Genomic DNA, 20,214 nt, shown 5'->3' with positions numbered 1-20,214 from the left:
CATCTGTGTGTCTGTCTTTGTGGGTTTGTAGAGTGGTCAATAGTGCGTGCCCATAGTTTACTCTGGAGGTGGTTAAAAGCAGCCAGTCTTTTTACCTACCAAATGACTTGTGGCCAAGCCAAAAGACTGATTTACATAGCAGGAAATAGACTGATTTGGACATCCACCTCACTAGGACAAGATTAGAGTGGGAGATATGTGCGACTGTGTGGATACTGTGTGTGTGTGTGTGTGTGTGAAGTGTGCGAAAGAGAGTGAGACAGAGGGGGTCTTTTTAAAGTTGGCCTGGCGGCAAACAGTTGCATACCAGTATGTGTCGGGGTGTTTATGAAGACACTCGCTTTAAAATGTGTCTGTAAGTGTGCGTGTGCAGGGAGCTTGAACATGCTCCTGATCCCATGAGTCTGAAGTGTGTGTAGAAAAGTCGGAGCCTGTCTATGGTTTTTATTTTTACATCCACACATGAACGCCTGACGCCACTGTGTGTGTGTGTTTTCTGGATGTGTGTGAGTGTGCGTGTGTGAGTGCGGATCACATGCCTGTGAGGCTAGTGTACACCTCAGCTGGTTTTTTTCTCCTTGTCGTGGTGACAGAGAGTCTGTTGTGGTCACATCTCGATCCAATAATAAAGTAATGATACACGCTTTAACATGCAGGCAGAGGAAGATTTATTTCAAGCACTTATAACGGATGTATTCATAAAAAGAAAAGACATGTCTATTTTTCCCATTAGAACATATATAACTAGATTATTGTCCTTTTTAGGGTTTTTTACGTTGGCTGTCCATGCACAATACCCACAAAAATGAACTAGCACTAACATTTTTTCTTAGTTATTGCATTACAAAGCTTTTGTTCATGTCTCATTCAATGGATTATTTTAATATCTCCAGATTTCCTAAAAGTAAGAAAAAAAGCTGTTGTAAAACTGTTGTAGACTGTAGAGTGTTTGATAGGTCGAGTATGACGAGTAACTGAGAGACACAAAGAAACAATAGAGAGAGAGAAAAATACAAAAGGGAAAGACGACCATGTCTGGATTGAACATGGCGATGATAAAGCGGATGATTGCTGGTTTGTCTATTTCCCTACGTTTGCTTAAGCAATCTTTTTCTTTTAAAAACAAAACAGTGTAATGGACAGCAGCTTTGCATACGTGGGAAATCACAAACGGCTGGTTTAGATAAGACTGGGATGGATGGATGCATGAATGAAGGGGCGTGGAGATGGAGAGGCGGAGGTCGGCGAATGCATCGGGAGAAGAAAAAAAAGGGTGTAGTTGAAAGAAAATATCATGAGGTTTCTGAACCTTTTTTGTAGCTCGTTTGTAGCTCTGTGTATGGTTAGAAAATACACATGAATCCATAGATTAATGGTAATGATTTTTCCAAGCTGCAAATTACATTATTACTATCTGTGTTAATTATGCCTGACTTAATAAAACTAGCCAGTCATTAATATTTATGACAATACCAAGGTGACCCATTATATAAAGCTGACCTGAGAGTCAAATCGTTCACCATCATGAATATGTATTACAATAAGGTGCATATTTCTCCTCTCTTTTCTCCAGACATTTGGACAGGATGTCAGTGAGGGGCTTGGACCCCACCTGTCCCTCCACTATAAAGCGTGAGCCCTCCAGCCCCAGCCCCAGCTCTCAGGGCGACGTCAGCCCGGCTCAGCCCAGTCCTGGAAGCTCTTCCTCCGACACAAACTCCAGCTACGGGCCCCTGATCAAAGGCCATCACAATCACAGCAATGGGCTGGACTCGCCAGGCCTCTATGGTCACGCAGCGGCATTGGCCAACAATGGAGGGGCAAATAGGTTGGTGTATACATTATACTGTCCCTTATTTTGTGTGTTTAAAGGAAAGCACTATTACTATCTGAGCACATTCCTCTGATTGTGTCCCCTTCAATTCCTCCCTCCCTCTCTCTACCTCTATCAAGGAGGTTTGTGGAGGAAGAAAGCCAAGTGAAGTGTGAATTCATGCTGGGCTCGGTGGCCAAGCGCGTGTGTCTGGTGTGCGGTGACGTTGCCTCGGGCTACCACTATGGCGTGGCCTCCTGTGAAGCCTGTAAGGCCTTTTTTAAGAGGACCATCCAGGGTAAGAGAGAGACAACACACACACAAAAAACAAATTTAGGCGCAGGTTCCACGCTCAGCTTTATACTTAGTTTATTCTGCATGGCTGATAATGCCTTCCTGCATCATATAAACCTGTTTTGCTAGCAACATGGTTCATATGCAGTCATGTGTTTTGGTAATAACAAACCCCGATCAGTTAGCTCACAGCTTCCGCCTCCTGTCTCAAACTGCAGTAAGGCTTTAAATGAAGACCTGTTTGCAAACAGCTGATATGCTGTTGTAGCATTGTGTATATAGTCAACATGTTTAAGTTTGGGCTTTGAAGCTTCAGATAACATAAGGTGTTGAATGTATGCGCAATCACTTCACCCCTGAAAGCTGTTAGTTGAGAGGGGCAGCGGGCAGTAGCATGCAAGTGTGGGTGTTTTTAAAAGGATTGTCCTGTTCTCTGTGGGCTTGCGGCCGCGGCAGGACCTGCGATGCGTTTCGGTCTGTAGAAGTTGGCTACTGTAGATGGGATCAAAGGGCAAACAGGATGAATGACTGTCAGGTCAACCGGGGAGATCTGATGTCTGGCTCATCAGATACTTCCTGTTTCTGATCGAGTGTGGCAGCTGAGAGTGACCGCAACTGGCTGAACGCCATCAGGCTTAACGCGCACTTTTGGCTGCCATGGCTATTACTCCCAATTAGGTGTTAGGAACATGTGTTTTTGTATGTGATTGCATTGATGATTGTGAGTGAAAGTCAAATTGTCATTGTAAAAAATGTCTTTTTAAATGTGTTTTACAAATCACAAGATACGTTTATGCCCAATGATTTAAAGGTGCACTCCACTGATTTCACACATGGAGATCAGTTTACTCGTTACAAGGAATACTTCACAGCCTGTAAAAACAGTTAGTAAAGTCTGAAGCTTGGAGGGAGCTTTGTCAAGTCTGAGAAAATAACCCTGATGATGTCATAGTGATATCATCAGGGTCATCTCCATTTCTGTTTGAGATCGCAAATTTATAACAGAAGGCCTGAGGCACAAAAAATAGTGGTGTGGAGTTTAAAAGGTGTACATAATTACCAGGCAACTATGGACTCTTTTCAGTTGCATTATGGGAAGTGTAGGATCCTGTGTTTTGAGGGCATGACCCACACAAGGAAATAAAAGCCAGGATATCTCAGTGTCGTCTGCTTCAATTACGACGATTCTTTTTTTAATTTGTCTCTTGTGAGTTGCCTAACTTTATGGAAGTACAACACTAAATTGCTAGAGTACCCCTTTAAGATTGTGTGCTGTGACACATTTTAGTGAAAGTCAAGTTTAAATCTCAATGAGATAATATTGTCAAAATTAAATGAAAAAAATGTAAGAATAATGTTCAATTATTGCTTCACTGCAATTTCAAAAACATTATTTACTCTCTTTTTCTCTAGGTAACATTGAATACAGCTGCCCAGCGTCCAATGAATGTGAAATCACCAAGAGAAGGAGAAAATCCTGCCAGGCCTGTCGATTTGTGAAATGTCTGTCTGTAGGCATGTTGAGAGAAGGTAAGCTATACACCAAAAATCACTTTCAGACCTGGGTCAAAACATTGTTTGAGTTTCTTTTTCTGCAATTGATCTGTTGGTAGTCTTGGCAGAAGTTCAAACCTCATCCTTTAAACAGTTGAGACAGAGAAAAAGCACCCAGAGGGTAAACACTAACACAAGTCTGACTGCAGTTTCTATGTTGTGCATTCCTGAAAGCAATACCCCAATTACCAGATGTGATTCTCTAAATGCCTCACCTGATAAACTGCCGATGGCATGTACCATAGTTCTGTAGATTCCAGTGAAACCTAAAACCTATGACAGTTAAACTTCAGCCCCTTCGTGCCAGCTGTGATGTGTGTGTAGGTCTGTGTATGTGTAGTAAACATAGGGCTGAACAATGCATATCCGCGTCTTTGACAGGGAGGAGGGGGTTACTAACTGTTCAATTGTGTCAGTTTTTGCTTCCAAGTGTTTCTCAGAAATAGCTTTTGGAAAACTGCCAGTGTGTGCACATGTAGGTGTGTGCGCAACACTGCAGCAGCTCGCGAAATAATCGAGCGAATCGTTGCTGGGGCTCCTGGGACAAGACTTTGCAAAAATGAAAATGTGCGGACATTTAAAGAAAGAAAAAAAATTGGAGATACATTTTTACAAGTGGGGACTTTAATGAGAATGGGACAAGTTACCTAACTAACCCAGCATGCTGCTTTGTGCTGGACAATAATTATTTATTTAATTTCTGAATCTGAATTATAGACACAGTGGTGCCTTGCTACAGTGGTTTATACCAATGCACAGAATAACTTAAGGTTGAATAAATATAAAATACAACAAATAATCTTAGCAGGCTTTCACATTCCAACATCTTTTGTACGGCTAATTTATTCTCTACGGTGCCAAACTTCATTACATATGATCAAAAAAATGGACTAAGAGTGGTGACATGTACCACACAGAGTCTGTGACAGCGGTCAGGTGCTCCTTTAGTCTGACTGTGTGCCTGTCTGGTGACATATTGTTGTCCAGATTTAGAAGTGACTCAAAAAGGAAAACATTAGCGACCTCCTACTGTAGCCACTTGCTGCATGCTGTGTGGAGCCACGAGATGATAATATAGAGGGGAGGGCAGATAAAAAGTGTGTGTATGTGTCTGTGACGGTACGATGACAGATAGTAAATGTAAAGATGAAGCATTTAAGTGTACACCATTTCAGAGTCATTAAGGAGTTATTTAAAAGGGGAGAAATGCTTGCTTACTGATTGTCAGTTAGCAGCTTGTTAGCTAGGTCGCAAATGGGGTGATAAGTTTGCAGTTTATAGAAAAAAAAAGTATTTGTACCCCCGACTTCTGTCTCAGAAACCATGCTTCTTTTGTGGAGCAGTTCATTTACGAATTATATTAAAGTGGATGGCACGACACAACTATGTTAGCTTCCTTCATTTTGGACTCTCCGGCTCGCTAGCAGTCAACTGCGTGAATTTTCAGATCAAAGTTCTTAAAGTTTAACTTGAATCGATGAAATGAATTGACTTAGAAACATTTCGCGATTTTAGATTCTGCCGTGACCAGGCCTTTATACAAAGCTGCACGTTAGCTACATTTATTCAAAAGATAAAATAAGAGTCAACTATAAATTCTAATCCAAACGTTTTGTTGATATCATGCTGTAACGTACGGCACATTTGTACGGCTATCACAGTTGTGCACACATCGCATTGTCTGACCTTTTCTTGCTCCATCAGACTTTGTTGTTGCACAGTCGCCGTATTTCCTGCTCTCAGCAATTTATATCACAAGTATATTGTTATCATAACCAATCGAAATGGTGTCCAAAACTATGAAAATATGATCCCAGTTGTAATAAACTGGAATGATCCTTTAATCCCACCTACTCATCTTCAAACACACAGCAGCATCTGTTTATTGCTGCTGTGTGTTCCTAAATGTGTGTGTGTGTGTGTGTGTGTGTGTGTGTGTGTGTGTGTGTGTGTGTGTGTGTGTGTGTGTGTGTGAGTTATGGATACACAGAATTATAGCATCTTTACACGCGTATCAGTTTGTGTATAAGAGTTGGTTTAAACACGTCAGCCTGCACTCACATTTTATGCGCACACCTCTGTGTGCTTTTGTGAGTGTGTATGTGTGCCATTTTTCTAAATTAGCTGCTTTTAATAGGGTCGGGGAATCAACAGCATCCCAGTCCGCCTCTCAACCCCCGTCTTCTCTCGCCACCCCCTTTTGCTTTCCCTCCCCCCTCGTAAATTCCTCCAGATGCCTTGTGGGATTCCTGGACCTCCGTGAAATGCGAACTGCCCCTCGTAACTCCCGTCGTAAGCGCCCTCGTAATGCGCTTCATCGTGTCTCGTAATGCCCCTCTTCCCCGGAGAGGCCGCAGTAAAGGCTGAGACAGAGGAGCTGTGAGGTTTAATGGGGAGAGTCAGAGTCGTATTATATACACGGCTAAAAGACATATAGACCCTGGGCAGGATTTGATTAAGCCCTGTTTAGTGCTCAATATTACAGTTGCTGTCGCTTCTAAGGGCAGTAAAAACATGTATGTTGGCAAAATGTGCGCAATATATTAAAGATACAGTTTATCATACAGATGTAATGGTGTGATCCTGTATTTTAATGGTTTATGCTTTTAATGGTCAGTGGTGCAGCAATACCTCTGTAAAGTACCTTCCTCTCCTTCTTTGTCTCTTCTTCCCCAACTCATCCCCACTTCCTGCTGCCTGCCCTGAAGTTATTTAGTCTCAGGTGTGTTAATCATCCCGTGTTAATCTGTATTCTGAGAAAAGCATCGCAGAACGGAAAGACTATGTGTGCTTTTCGCTGCCAACTTTCCAAATCCTTTTCATTTGAGAAGCAGTATACAGGGAATGTAACGCCACAGTGGCATTGTGTACATTTGTCACAATATCTGAGACGCGGGGGATTGTTTATACTGAACACATGCTGGTTGTGGCAGCAGTGACGGAGGCGGCGGTGGTGGTGGTGGGGGGGGGGGGGAGTGCTGCCACAGAACACAGTAACCTGGATCAGTCCAGATCAGAGACTGGATGTCCGTGTTCCTGATCCTGCTGCACTGTGTGTGTTTTGGGAACCAGTAAAGCCTCCCGTGTGAAGATCCAGACACCCTCAAAATAAGGATGAGTGAGGAAAGCGGCCAAAAATAGATCAATGTCTGAGTAGTCTGTGTTTATCGAACTCTGATGGGCTGTACAGAAGAACAGGGAGGATGTGTGTGTGTGTGTGTGTGTGTGTGTGTGTGTGTGTGTGTGTGTGTGTGTGTGTGTGTGTGTGTGTGTGTGTGTGTGTGTGTGTGTGTGTGTGTGTGTGTGTGTGTGTCTTTATCCACCAAAGCTATTCTTGGCCTTTTGGTTGTCAGCACATTCCACTGTGAAGAGTTACACTTAGCTCTGATGTGTGTGTTTGAATCAGATCTGAGTACAAACACGCACACAAATATACCCGTATACATCACACTTTTCCAACGTATCAGGTGACCAAAGTAGTCGTTTGATTTAATCCAGTGTTTGCCAGCATTTTGTGTTCAATCTGTTGCTCAAGTAAGCGCCCTCATCCCTCATCTCACACCTTCGGAGTGGCACCTGCCAAGTGCCCAGGATAATCCACACTTCCTCTTTGCCCCTTCGTGACATCGCCAGAGGGTCAGGGAGCATTACGTTTTCCCGACCAATCTCTTCCTTAATTCCCCCTTCATCTTCTTCAGCACGAGCTCTTCACTTCTTCCTTTTAACCCTTAAAACTGCCTGCCCATATCTTACCATCGTTGAACCAGATGTAATGTCCAAAGGTTTGAAGCAGGGCTCGATGATATGATCCAAAATCGATTTAATGATAATTTTATGTCTTTGGTTGTTGTACATATAACTTATATAATAGGATTTAAACTTTAAAAAAAAATTTTGTCAACCATGTAGGCTAACAATGTCTTCATCAGCAGATGGAGTTTGCTAAGTTGTCATGGCGATAGATCTTTTGACACGTGAGCTCCGTGGTTGCTTATATGTTAACCATTACTCTTTTAGGACTTGGTTTCACATTTTATGTTTTTCTTAAGATTTCCTAACATTAGCAAACAACCCCACACCCGTCTTCAGATTTTCATTCAAATATTGTCGTAACCCTGATTGGTGCAGGGAAATACTGTACATGATATATCACTTATTTTCCCAGTTGAGCCCCACCCACTTCAAACCAGTCAGAAGAGCTTAGAGAAAAACTCAAATATACAAATCCCTTATGTAAAATATGTTTGCAGAACATTTTGTTCATGTAAGATAAGAAGGACCTTAAAGGAGGTGGGTCGGTAGGGATTTTGCAAGCGTCTATCTGTCACAGTTGTCCACCTTTTTAAATAATGGAAGTAGACAGTCATACAACATCTGAGCCTTATATTTTATAGCAGTCGTGTTGGGGAGCCTTTTAGCTTACAGCAAATGTTACAGATCACATTCTCACACCATCTCTTTGTTAGGAGTGGCCCCCTCTTTCCATCTTACCTATATCTGTTCATGGTACATTAACAAATAAAGCAGCAATTCTATAAAAGTGTTGTTATGGTAATGGCTTAACTATAAAATAACTTGTACAAACCAATGATGCAAAAAAAACCTTTCAGCCCTACAACACATTGTAAATGCCTGATTAAAAGGAAGTTATGTCATTTAATGTGGATGTTCATGCATGCTCTCCATAAATATCTGCATAAGTAAGAATAAGTACTGGAGGCAGCAGGCTCAAAGGGATGAAGTGTCACTGTGAGGTGTCAAGTGGGCAAATAATACCCTCAGAGTGCCATTATACAGATCTATTCAGGGTCACTATGGCCGTTTACACTGTGTAGATCAAGTAACTCAATACCACTACTGAAGGCTCCCTGAGTCGCGTTCACACTCGGACACATTTTCTTTAGAGATACACCAGTTCTACTGACACACACACAAACACACACACACACACACACACACACACACACACACACACACACACACACACACACACACACACACACACACACACACACACACACACACACACTTACTTGCTTACTTAAATCCACATTACCGTGGTGATGAGGCTACCAAAATGCTCGTTAAGATGAGCAGTTGTCATCGGCTGCTCTGAAGTTCCTGCGTGTCGTGTTACAGGATGCTGTGCCACGATCAGACATGTCCCTTTCATGTCTCCTTTTGGATCGTTGAGACCCGAGAGCCGATGATTGGGCCACATCCTGATGGTTGACTCAACATTGGTTGGAGCCACATGGTGCCGCTTTCTGATAACTGTTTAGCAGTTTGAAATGTAGTTTGTTAGTCTGTGTTTGGAGTCACTGCAGACATCACTCTTGTCATTAATGCTAATGAAGGAAGATGAACTAATCTGATTACTTTGTTTAAAATCCACACAATTTCCAAATGAACATTATTATTATACTTACGTACTTTTCTTATACTTATATTACTATTTCAACATGTTTACTCTGATTTCACTCTCTTACATCTCTCACTATCAAACGTGAAATTCTTTTTTTCAATAGTATTTGAAATACTAATCAAAAAGTCAAATTGACATTACTGAATCTTTATTATAAGCAACCTTTTGTGTACATATCTATCAGGGATGTGTGTGACTGTCACCAAATGCATCATTAATGTCCCTGTGTTTGTGTTTCTGTAGGTGTGCGTCTGGACCGGGTTCGAGGCGGCAGACAGAAGTACAAGAGGAGAATCGACGCTGAGAACAGCCCGTATCTGCACCCACAGAATGCCTTGCCTCAAAAAAGAACATGTAAGTGTACAAAAAATAACTTACATTGGGCATTGCGAACCCGACTGTAATAGTCTATGATGATGAATTCCTTTATTGTAGATATCAGAGGCTCTGGTTTTATCTGTGTTGTGGTCCGCCAGTCCATATCATGCTCTCTGTGATTTTGTCTGTCGTAACAATCATTTTGTATAGCTCGTATTTGCTAGTAAGTTGGCATTAAGCAATGCCAACATTAGTTTTTTTAATGTGAGACGTGGAACGCTTTGAATGGCTGTAACGGACTATGTTGCCGTCCTGTGAAAACCATGTATCTCCAAAACTTCAACTTCTCATTAACTAAGAAAAACAGCCCTCCCATTTTCATCTTTTTTACATAATACCATGCATTTTTTCAGATAATCCTGTGGGGTTTTCAAGTTAGAAGTAGGGACGTTTTCTCAACCCATAAAGGAACACTTTATCCCTTTTGATACAATAACTGGTTATATTTAGATAGAGGTGGTTATGATAATAAAAACATTTACTCTCTCCATCTCTTTCAGTCATTGTTGGCGGTGTGGTAGAAAACAAGGTGGTGTCTCTGCTGCTGGTGGCAGAGCCAGAGGGCATCTTCGCCATGCCGGACCCCACTGTACCTGAGAGCGACATCAAGGCTCTGACCACGCTGTGCGACCTGGCTGACAGAGAGCTGGTGGTCAACATCGGCTGGGCCAAACACATCCCAGGTACAGTCAGTCAGTCAGTCAGTCAGTCAGTCACTCAAGTCAGTCAAGTCAGGCAGTTGTTTGCTCACACACTGCACCGCACACATTAGCTCACATTAAGTCTATAATCAGATCAGAGGAGGAGATTGTTGTGACTTGTGGTTGCCAAGATGCCCACAGGAGAGAGGGCATGTTGGCGTGACTCTGTGTTATCCGTCAGTCATCCTCTGTGTGTGTGTGTGTGTGTGTGTGTGTGTGTGTGTGTGTGTGTGTGTGTGTGTGTGTGTGTGTGTGTGTGTGTGTGTGTGTGTGCGCTGACCAATGTGTGTTCCTAATATAACAACCAAATGACCAGTGGCCACCTGGAAGTTTTAATTCATTTCCTGGGCCGCGGCCGTCTCTGAATTACGGAAATCCTCCTGATACTTGGAACACACTTAGCTTCTCCTCTGACACAGGAACAGCAGAATGTCCAGAGTTTTTTTTCCCCTTTGGATGAGAGAGTGGAAAGGAGACGGGAAGTGCATTCTGACAGCTTAGTGGGATTAAAACGCTGGTATGTAGCTACAGTCTGTTGCTGTTTGTAATCGTAATTGTATGCGGTGGCAACAGAGGTTTGCAGGACATTTATTTGATACTTGGCTTTGGAGACCTTCACACTCCCAAAAAAAAAACAGCTCTTGCACTTTTCACACACAGAGACGTGTGTTTTCTTTTCTTCTTTCCCATTGCAATCTCACATAGCACAAGTTGATGTCTTACTTTTAGCCGACCAACAGTCCAAAACCCAAAGATATTCAGTTTGAAAAAACACAAAAAAGCACATTTTACAAAGCTGGAACAAGATGAGACAAGAAATGACTTTGTCGATCGATTGTCAAAATTGTTGCCTGTTCTATAAATTAAAAGCAGTGGTCTGCCAGGGGTTCGGTCATATACCAACCTCAGAAAATCTTCAGAAATGTATTTTAAATTCTAGCGTAGAGTAATTATTTTACAGCAATGACCAGTATACTAGAGGCATTATCATCTCCCTGGATTTCTCTTCTGTGCTGTTTTCTCATCGTCTTTTCCCCTCTAACTGAAGCCCTGACTGCTTTATCAGCCGTGGTTATCCACACCCAAAACATCACCAGGGAAACACCTGGGCTTTTTGTTGATGTCCTATCTCTGAAATGCTTACAAAACAAACAAAGCAGGTGTGTGTGTGTGTGTGTGTGTGTGTGTGTGTGCGCGCGCGCGCGCGAGCGAGCGCGTGTGCGTGTGTGTGCATGTGTGTGCGTGTGTACTATATTTGTCCCTGTATTTCTTTCTTTCTACAAAGTGGACATGAAGCAACCATTTGAGTGTGTGTTGGTGTTTGGTGTCCCTCATCAGCATTTCCATTGTTCTGTGAGAAAAGGAAGAAGAGCATCTCCTCCCCCTCCTCACCCCCCCCCCCAGGCTGTCTGCCTCTTTTTTCTCCTGTTGACGGCTCTTTACTGTCAACGCACGAGACAGACGGAGTCCGACTGATGGGTGTATTTGTAGCCCTTTTGCCAGTGGAGGGTTTGGCTGGGAGAGCGCCCGTACACACAGCAGATACCCACCTGAGGGGAGAGAAAAAGACAGGGAGCTATGTACTCATCAAACTGCCAAGCTCATTTAACTTAAAGTTATGAAACGCCACGAAAAACAAAACAAAATGCAACAAAAGGCGCATTTCAAAACCGAGATCATAAGCACGCAGTTACGGTTCATGTCAGTGAATTACTGCGAGTTAGATGAGAAGATCGATACCACACTCATGTCTATACATAAAAGAATCAAAGCCGGAGCCGGCAGCTGGTTAGCTTAGCTTAGCATAAAGACTGGAAACAAGAAACATACAATTTGCTGTATTCCGTCTTTTTTTTATTATTATTTTTTGCTGGACTTGGCCACAGTGAAGATTTCAATAACTTACTGCTTTAGAGATGCTGGTAGGTAGATTTTGTTACCTACGGACAGAGCTAGGCTAGCACTTGACAGTCTTTATGCTAAGCTAAGCTAACTGGCTGCTGGCAGAAGCTTCATATTCAACAGGCAGATATGAGTGTGGTATCGATATCCTCATCTGACTCGACAAGAAAGCAAATACGTGTATTTCCTAATAGATTTGTGGCAATCAATTGATAAGTCCTTCATCATTTAAGTAAATACAAAACATTCTCTGGTTACACCTTTTACAAATGCTGGTATTAGCTTCCCTCTGTTTGTAATTATTATAAAACATTTCATGTTTTTGGTTGCCTGTCAGACAAAATGTAATTCATTATTTTGTGCTGAGATAAAATCTAGTGAGCATTTTCTTTACTTTTAAGATGCTATAGACTAAATCAAATCTATACAAATTTACTTTATTTATCAAGGATTTCATTTGGTCAAAGGTACAAAACAAATACACAGAAGCATTTTTTATTTAATAGATAAAGACAGAGAGCAAAACGGACAAAGGCAGATAAAGAGAAAAAAATATAGAAGAAAAAGATAGAAATGAAAAAATGAGGTTGACTCGAGATGAGATGACAGCGATCACGAGACAGAAGTTTCAATAACATCATTGAAGGAACAGATTGAAACGGTAAAGGAGACCACGGCCACTCCATTGACACGAGACAAAGAAAGAAAGGTAGATAGAAGAGACATACACACAGAGAATAAATATTACAAAAAAAGACTGCCCCCTCCTAGCAGCGTAATGGCCATGTCACATCAGCTCTGGATGAGTGGCAGGCCACACGGCCCCCATCGCTGGGAGAACCAGGGTCTTGGGCAAAGTGGCCTGGGCCATCTGAGTTATTTGCCCAGGGGGAGGTGAGTGTGATGGGGCTACTGTCCTCGCTGCTCCCCCTCTTCTGTGTCCGCTCTTATCAGGCAGATTGACGGTCATGTGGTCTGAAGTCTGAGGGCCAGACTGGCAGATGAGCTGGCTAAAGACCAACTGCCCTCTTTGCTTTTGGCCTTTTTTGAGTCTGTGCTGCAAGTTGGCTGTCAAATGTGTGTGTTAAAAACGACTGTGGTGTGACTGGCTGTGCGTTGCGGTTGTTATGAGACAACTAATGCCGCAAGAGAATTTTCCCCAAATGTCAGCACTCCTTTTTGCCCCCAGTGCCCTTTGCTTCTTTCCTTTTAAAACATGCTCTTTTCTCTTTATTGAAGGTTTAACTTGTATTTGTTTGTAAAATCTATCAATATATTGCCTGGGATTTCATCACACACACTCACACAGGTCTCTGTCCCTGATCAATGGTCAAGTGCCAGAATACTGATCCCTATCGACCAATGAAATTGTGCACAGACAGCGTTTCCAATCAATCAGGGAGCGATAGTGGGGAAATGGGCGCCACTGACGTCCTCGTGGTGATTGTAAAGAGCAGTGGATCCTGATAACAATCACCGATGGTGTCAAAAACACAAACGCCTCCCCCTCCTCCCCTTGCTCTGTAAAATCATCTGTTTTAATTACAGTAAACGTGTGTGTGAGTGTGTGTATGCAGGTTTATGCGGGGAACGTGAGCAGGTTTAATCATGCTCCTGTGGGGTGTAATTGTCAATCAAAGTGGGTGTGTCCCACAGAGTGTAATTAAATTCACCCCCTGTTCACTCCCTCTGTCCTTTGTCATTCCCTTTGCAATGTGGTCTTCATATGAGGGAATCTGTATCATCATGATATTATTATACTGAATACACATTATTATTAATCTTGGAAACTATGGGAAATGACGTAGCAGGTTGAGGGAATTTGGATACAAGAAATAATTGAACCAAATTATTTTAAGGAGTTCTACAGCAATTTCGTAATGCCATTTCATAAAGTTGGGCGATTTGCAAGGGACAGATTAAAATAAGAATTTGTGCAGCAGAGGCTGATATATCCCGACTTTTGGTCCCTTGTTTGAGTAAGACTCTTTAAAAATGCTTGATCCTACAATTCCCATAATGCAACCTAATAGCATCTTTCAGTAGAATTTAAATGCCCACTTCTTTCAAACTCCATACCCAAGTTTATAAAGCAGGTTTTTTAAGCAGCCTCACGCCCGAACCAAGATGACATTATACAGCTGTTTTTACAGGCCTAGTAGGACTAACCATGACAAGTAAACTGACCTGAATGCATCACTATGCGGAGTGCCCCTTTTTAAATTCTTTCTTTTCTGCATCCCAAGTAACTGGTTCATTTTGATCCTCTCGTTTCTCTAGGCTTCCCCTCCCTCTCTCTGGCTGACCAGATGAGTCTACTGCAGAGCGGCTGGATGGAGATTTTGATTCTTCGAGTGGTGTTCCGCTCGCTGGCCTTGGAGGACAAGCTGGTGTACGCCGAGGACTACATCATGGACGAGGAGCAGTCGAAGCTGGCTGGGCTGCTCGACCTCAACAACGCCATCCTGCAGCTGGTGAAGAAGTATAAAGCCATGGGGCTGGAGAAGGAGGAGTTTGTGGTCCTCAAGGCTATCGCGCTCGCTAACTCAGGTATTAAGTTAGGCATTATGAGGCTCTTAGGCTCTGTATCGGCACAAGTTTTAGCCATGATAGCATGTGGCTCTATGGATGGCAATGTCTGTCGGTTGGTCCGCAGATTTGGTCCTGGTCTCAACAACTATTCAATTGCCATGAAACTACGTACCAGTGATGGCCAAATGAAGCTTCATGAATTTCCGTGACCCATTTTCTTTATTTTTGGAGCACACTAGAGGGTTCGAGGGTTTTGTTGAACAGAGAGCTCCATTTAGTGGGCTCGGAAAATAAAGAAAAGGCTTCAGGGAGTTTCATGGAGCTTCATTTGGCCATCACTATAATGTACAGACATTCATGGTCCCCAGAGAATGAATCCTAATAACTTTGGTGATCCCCTGACTCACATTTAATTGCTTGACATACCTTAATTCCTCAATTGCATCTCTCCTTATAGACTCCATGCAAATTGAGGACTCCGAGGCAGTCCAGAGACTCCAGGACGTCCTTCACGGGGCCCTACAGGACTACGAGGCCACCCACCACCCAGAGGACCCTCGGCGGGCCGGCAAACTGATCATGACCCTCCCTCTCCTCCGTCAGACGGCTGCTCGTGCTGTCCAGCACTTCTGCAGCATCAAACAGGACGGCCGGGTGCCCATGCACAAACTGTTCCTCGAACTGCTGGAAGCCAAAGCCTGACCCGAACACAGACAGCCATCAGCCTGGTCCTGCCCCCCGACGCAGCGGGTTAGGATGACAGGGAGTGAAGGATAACGGGTAATGGTGGGGTTTGACACTATGTATTTTTCCATTTCAGCTTTGACAAGTTTTGAATCTGCAATCGCCGGGAAGTATGTTCTGTAGGCAAGCAGATGGAACAGTTTTAGAGCAACATCCTTCCTACTCAAAATGAAAGTTTGAATGGAGCAGTTTAATTTGCATTTAGTGTCTCCTTGACATTGTCATCTTTGCTGTTTGTGACACTAATTTAAGCGCGTTGACCTGCTTCGAAAGTTCGAAGGCAGGCGGACAGGGAGCATTAAAGCAGAAGAAATCGCCTTCTAGAGATATTTACAGTAACATGCCAAAAGTAGAGCTTCTTTTGTCAAATGACCACCTGGTACTTGAAGATCCTCATGGATTATTTCATTTGTCTTGAAGCCTGTTAATCTGCATTCTAGAGCCTTTTGATGATTTGATATTGTTTTCCTTTTTTTGTATAGAAAGGTAAATGTGTCCTTAGAGGTAAGTCTTGCCAAAGAGTAAAGACTCATACTTTTAATACCAGCATATGGCCACAGTAATATTATATGGCCTATAAGACATTTCATGTAAACCTGCATCCCTGCTGTGTTGTGTAATCCAAAAGTATCTATTCAGTACATTCATATATAAATGATTAAAGGGAAGCTATTAAATCTCATAAAACAATAACTGGCCTCCTGATTTTAGTAGAAAATGTCAGGGAAATAGTACTTAATGATACATGATACAATTGTACAATAGCAAAGTGATATTTATTTAAAAGTGGCTCTGTTCGTTTGCTGTTTTTTTATTTACTAATGTGGCATTAATGAGGAGTAGATTAAAGCAATTACAGTGGATAATAATTTTTTTAAAGATTTTTAAATGATATTTAAATGAATAATTTTTTTACTAGCTTCTCTGCTACAGCACTGATACCTATGTGTACCATATCATGAAATTCAAGGCAACATGATTACGAGTGCGTACTTGAAGATCATAATGTTGTAGAGTTGTGGTAGACACGTAGATATAACTTTAACTATGTAAAATTGCTGCCATACTGTATAATCTGGATTAGCGAGGCATTTGATGTCTTTTCTACTGTAGAAGTCTATGTGTAGGATGAAATTTGTGCACACATTTTTCCTTTTAGCCATAACGTTTGGGGAAACTGGTGATGGCGCTCTGTTAATCTGTTAGTGTGTTTTGTGTGAAGAGTAGTTATATCTGAAATTTGTCTTTTTTTTTCGCACATATTAAAGGAAGGGATGAAACTTGGAAGGAAATTCTGTACAATGAATAAAACGTCTTGCTCCTTTATTTTACTCAAGGTACTGTGGCGCTACAATGTGCATATTTTTGTGACAAGATGATTAAATGTATGTACTGTACGTTTTGCTGTATATACGTCATGTCTTATGCCAACAGAGATGTTTGAAGATGCAAATAAGCTTTGTTTGGATGAGCTGTGCCGTGCTATTTCATTCTCAGGTGGATTCTTGGGCAATAAAGATGATCCCCTTAATGCAAAGCTCATATCATCTCAGTGTTGTCTTTCTCAATAAAGAGAAGAAAGTGCTATGAAACAAATTCATTAAGTGGCTGCAGTCAATTCTGCACTGTTTGACAATGGACTGTCATTTCCACGTAAGGCCTATTATGGCACATTTAGGCCATCACAGCCCAGTTGGATGGAGATTTATAATTAACAGCTATAATGTAATGAAGTCTAACAGTGGCTCCGGGGAGTGCTGGTCATCAGATGCCTGTTGAGGCTGACGGAAGCAGAGGCGGTCGACTCATCGCTTCATCATACAACCATCCTGAGAAAGGAAACTCCCTTTCAACACATAGTTTCAGGTAAAAAGTAATAACATTTTGGTAATGCTTCACTTAAACCCCCTATTTAGCCTTAATAAGCAGTATATAAACACTAGTTATAACACTAGTTGTAAGCAAATAATAATATCTTTTATTTATATAGGGCCTTTGAAGAAACCCAAGGACACTTTACAGAATCACTGTGGCTAAACTAAAAGAGGTTGTAGGCTGTGGTAAACAGGTGTTGTTTCAGGAGTTTTTTTTTAAATGTCCATGGATGTAGCATTTCGGACATTTGCAGGGAGGGTGTTCCAGAGGGATGGGGCTGCAACACTAAAGACTCTGTCTCCGAAGGTACAGAGTCTGGTGTGGGGAATGGAGAGCAGGCCAGCGTCTGAGGACTGCAGGTTTCGGGGTGGGGTGTATGGATGGAGCAGGTTGGAGAGGTACTGTGGGGCCAGGGCATGGAGGGATTTGTAGGTAAGGAGGATTTGTATATGTGATGCAGGACTTAATTGGGAGCCAGTGAAGATGGATGAGGTTTGGAGTGATGTGCTGCCAGGTCTTGGTGTGGGTGAGGACCCTGGCGGCAGAGTTTTGGACATACTGTCTGGGGTTCTGCTGGGGACCCCAGACAGGACTCCATTGCAGTAGTCCAAACGGGAGGTAATGAAGTCATGCCATGGAGTCAGAGAGTGATGGCCGAAGTCTGGAGATGTTTTTTAGATTAAAAAAAAGGCGGATTTGGTGATGGATCTGATGAGCATGGAAAGAGAGGGTGGAGTCCAGGATTACACCAAGGTTGCAGACCTCAGAGGATGGGCAGATGGCGCACCCATCAACATCCAGGATGAGAGCTCCAACCTTCTGGAGCAGTGCCTTGGGGGCCACAACCAAGAGCTGTGTTTTATTGCATTTACATACATTATTACATACTCTGTTTTAAATACATAAATAATATTTGCTTAACGTATTTTGTTAAATATAATATAGTAATAGTGCAATGTAATAGTAGTAATAATACTGTATAATACTAATAATAATAATAGTATACCATAGCAGAATAACATTGAATATCAATGTATACAATATTATATGGCATATGAATAGTGATTCTAGTTTAATATATAAAAATATATCTCATATACAGTGTCTTGTGAGCATGTTTGTATACAGTACAAGAGGGGAGAGGAGAGGAGAGGAGAGGAGACAATGCCAGCAAAACCTGAAGAATAAAGATGGATGAATAGATAGAAAGACAAATCCAAATCCAAGTCAACCCATTTGTCCTTTATCCCCCCTCATCCGTCAGCAGATAAATAATCTCCCTATTTCCCTGTGGTTAAAACTCACGGAGTACACCGAGGGATTTGGAACCGGCTGGAGATGTTTCACCACATCAGCCGTCAATAAGTGAGTCTTGAGTGATATATCCCTGTATGTCCCTCTCCTTAAATGAGTTAGTATGTGTCTAGCGGCCGTGTCGCCCAGACACCTTGGTGATGGATGGGGCCCTGAGGAGATGGGCTGTAAAAAAAGGCTGATTCTGGCACTCAAGGGTGAGATCACTTCCTCAATAAAAAAGCATTGTCCCGAATCATCACAGCAAGGTATGAATGCTGATTAGGGTATTAGACTGAGGAGAGCTCTTCTGTAAAAATAAATCAAATGAGCAGTTAGTTAATGTGGGGGGCCCCCTCTTATAAAGGGGTGGTGATGTCTGGAACTGGGGAGTCGATGGCTACAGATTCAAAGAAAGTGTTAAATAATCACTTTGTTTTGGTATAATTATTATGGAGCAACATTGCGTTCAAACATTTAGTTGTGCGTCTTGTGTTACAGGAACTGTGTCTTTACGTTTAGTTAACCCTGCTGAGTTTCACCACAAAGAATGTGAAATGGCCACGCTGAGCCCACATTTTCAAGGCAATGTCATCCTTGAAAATAAAATAATGCAATGATTGTTATTATCAGGATTTCCTAACTTGCTCAAGTGTGTTTTTGTTCTGATTAACAGCTTTTGTTTGTCATCCTTAATTGATGTAACTATCCAAAAGTAATATATTTCTAATGGAGTTTGGAACATTGATGCTACTAGAGAAAATATATATTGGAATATGAGTTACATGTTACATTTACAACTCTTTAACACTCTCCACTGTCTCCATCAGGAGTTTTTCTACAAAGTTACTGCATCAAACATTTCAGTCAAAAAGATCTCCTTTGGTCATATTAGACATATAAAACTACTGTGCTTTATTTTTGATTGATCTTTGAATTTGATTAACTAAAAAAGTCCCTCACTGAAAAAGCCAGCATCTATGAAAATGCGTATATTCAATATTTTCAAAAGTGTTCTGCTTGTTTGCTTATTGAACCATAATTGACTTCCAGACTGTGATGTCACAGATCCTGCTTGCACGAACGCGTCTTAGAGTTTTTGCCTATTGCTTACGCACTTTTTGCAGAATTTGGCTCATTACGTCAAAACTCTACACACAAGCCAATCAGACATAGCACTTGGAGATTAACAACTCACATCTATGCCAAAATGAAACACTGCAATCAAAACTTAACACTCCTTTCTAAATGAAATTCTTGCAACAAAATCATACACACAAGCACCATTTGAATTACTCTTTCATATCACCAGCAACACACTGATGGACTTTATATAAAACACTGCAGTCTTTGTGTTTCTATTTTTATTGTCATTTTCTCAGACTCAGTCTTCTGTAAAACTCAAAAGTAGAAATTCTGCAGTAATCAAACAAGAGTTTTTACAAAAAACAAACATTCTTACAGAATCACAAATCATCAAATTTAGCAACAAAACAAAAGTAAAAAAAAATATTACTGGATACTGTCAATTGCTATTGGGAAAAAAACATATACTTGTTTTGTGTGTGTGTGTGTGTGTGTGGTAGGGATCTGGCCACAAGACCTCGTCAACATCACAGGCGATGTCTCTTCCACGTCCGACTCCTCTCTCTCTCTCTCTCTTTGTCCTCCTCTTACTCTGACTCTCATTGCCTCCATGCTTG

The 20,214-nt window shown here is 41.8% G+C and overlaps 1 protein-coding gene across 2 annotated transcripts in view; it reads left to right on the top strand.

Moving 5' to 3' along the window:
- Positions 1–16,885, top strand: part of LOC120547035 (estrogen-related receptor gamma-like) — a 30,628-nt gene extending 13,743 nt beyond the window's left edge. For both annotated transcript variants that reach the window (XM_039782386.1, XM_039782385.1), the window contains exons 2-8: positions 1,574–1,828; positions 1,954–2,111; positions 3,521–3,637; positions 9,330–9,440; positions 9,965–10,147; positions 14,348–14,617; positions 15,057–16,885. In XM_039782386.1, coding sequence (XP_039638320.1) covers positions 1,587–1,828; positions 1,954–2,111; positions 3,521–3,637; positions 9,330–9,440; positions 9,965–10,147; positions 14,348–14,617; positions 15,057–15,301 — 1,326 coding nt within the window. In that variant the 5' untranslated portion in view covers positions 1,574–1,586 and the 3' untranslated portion in view covers positions 15,302–16,885. The remainder of the gene's footprint in view (positions 1–1,573; positions 1,829–1,953; positions 2,112–3,520; positions 3,638–9,329; positions 9,441–9,964; positions 10,148–14,347; positions 14,618–15,056) is intronic.
- Positions 16,886–20,214: the final 3,329 nt, after the last annotated feature.

This window comes from Perca fluviatilis, chromosome 18 (genome assembly GCF_010015445.1).
Source record: "Perca fluviatilis chromosome 18, GENO_Pfluv_1.0, whole genome shotgun sequence".
NCBI classification, from domain to species: Eukaryota; Metazoa; Chordata; class Actinopteri; order Perciformes; family Percidae; genus Perca; species Perca fluviatilis.
Note: the sequence above shows the minus strand (reverse complement) of the source record. Positions and strands in the feature narration are given on the sequence as shown.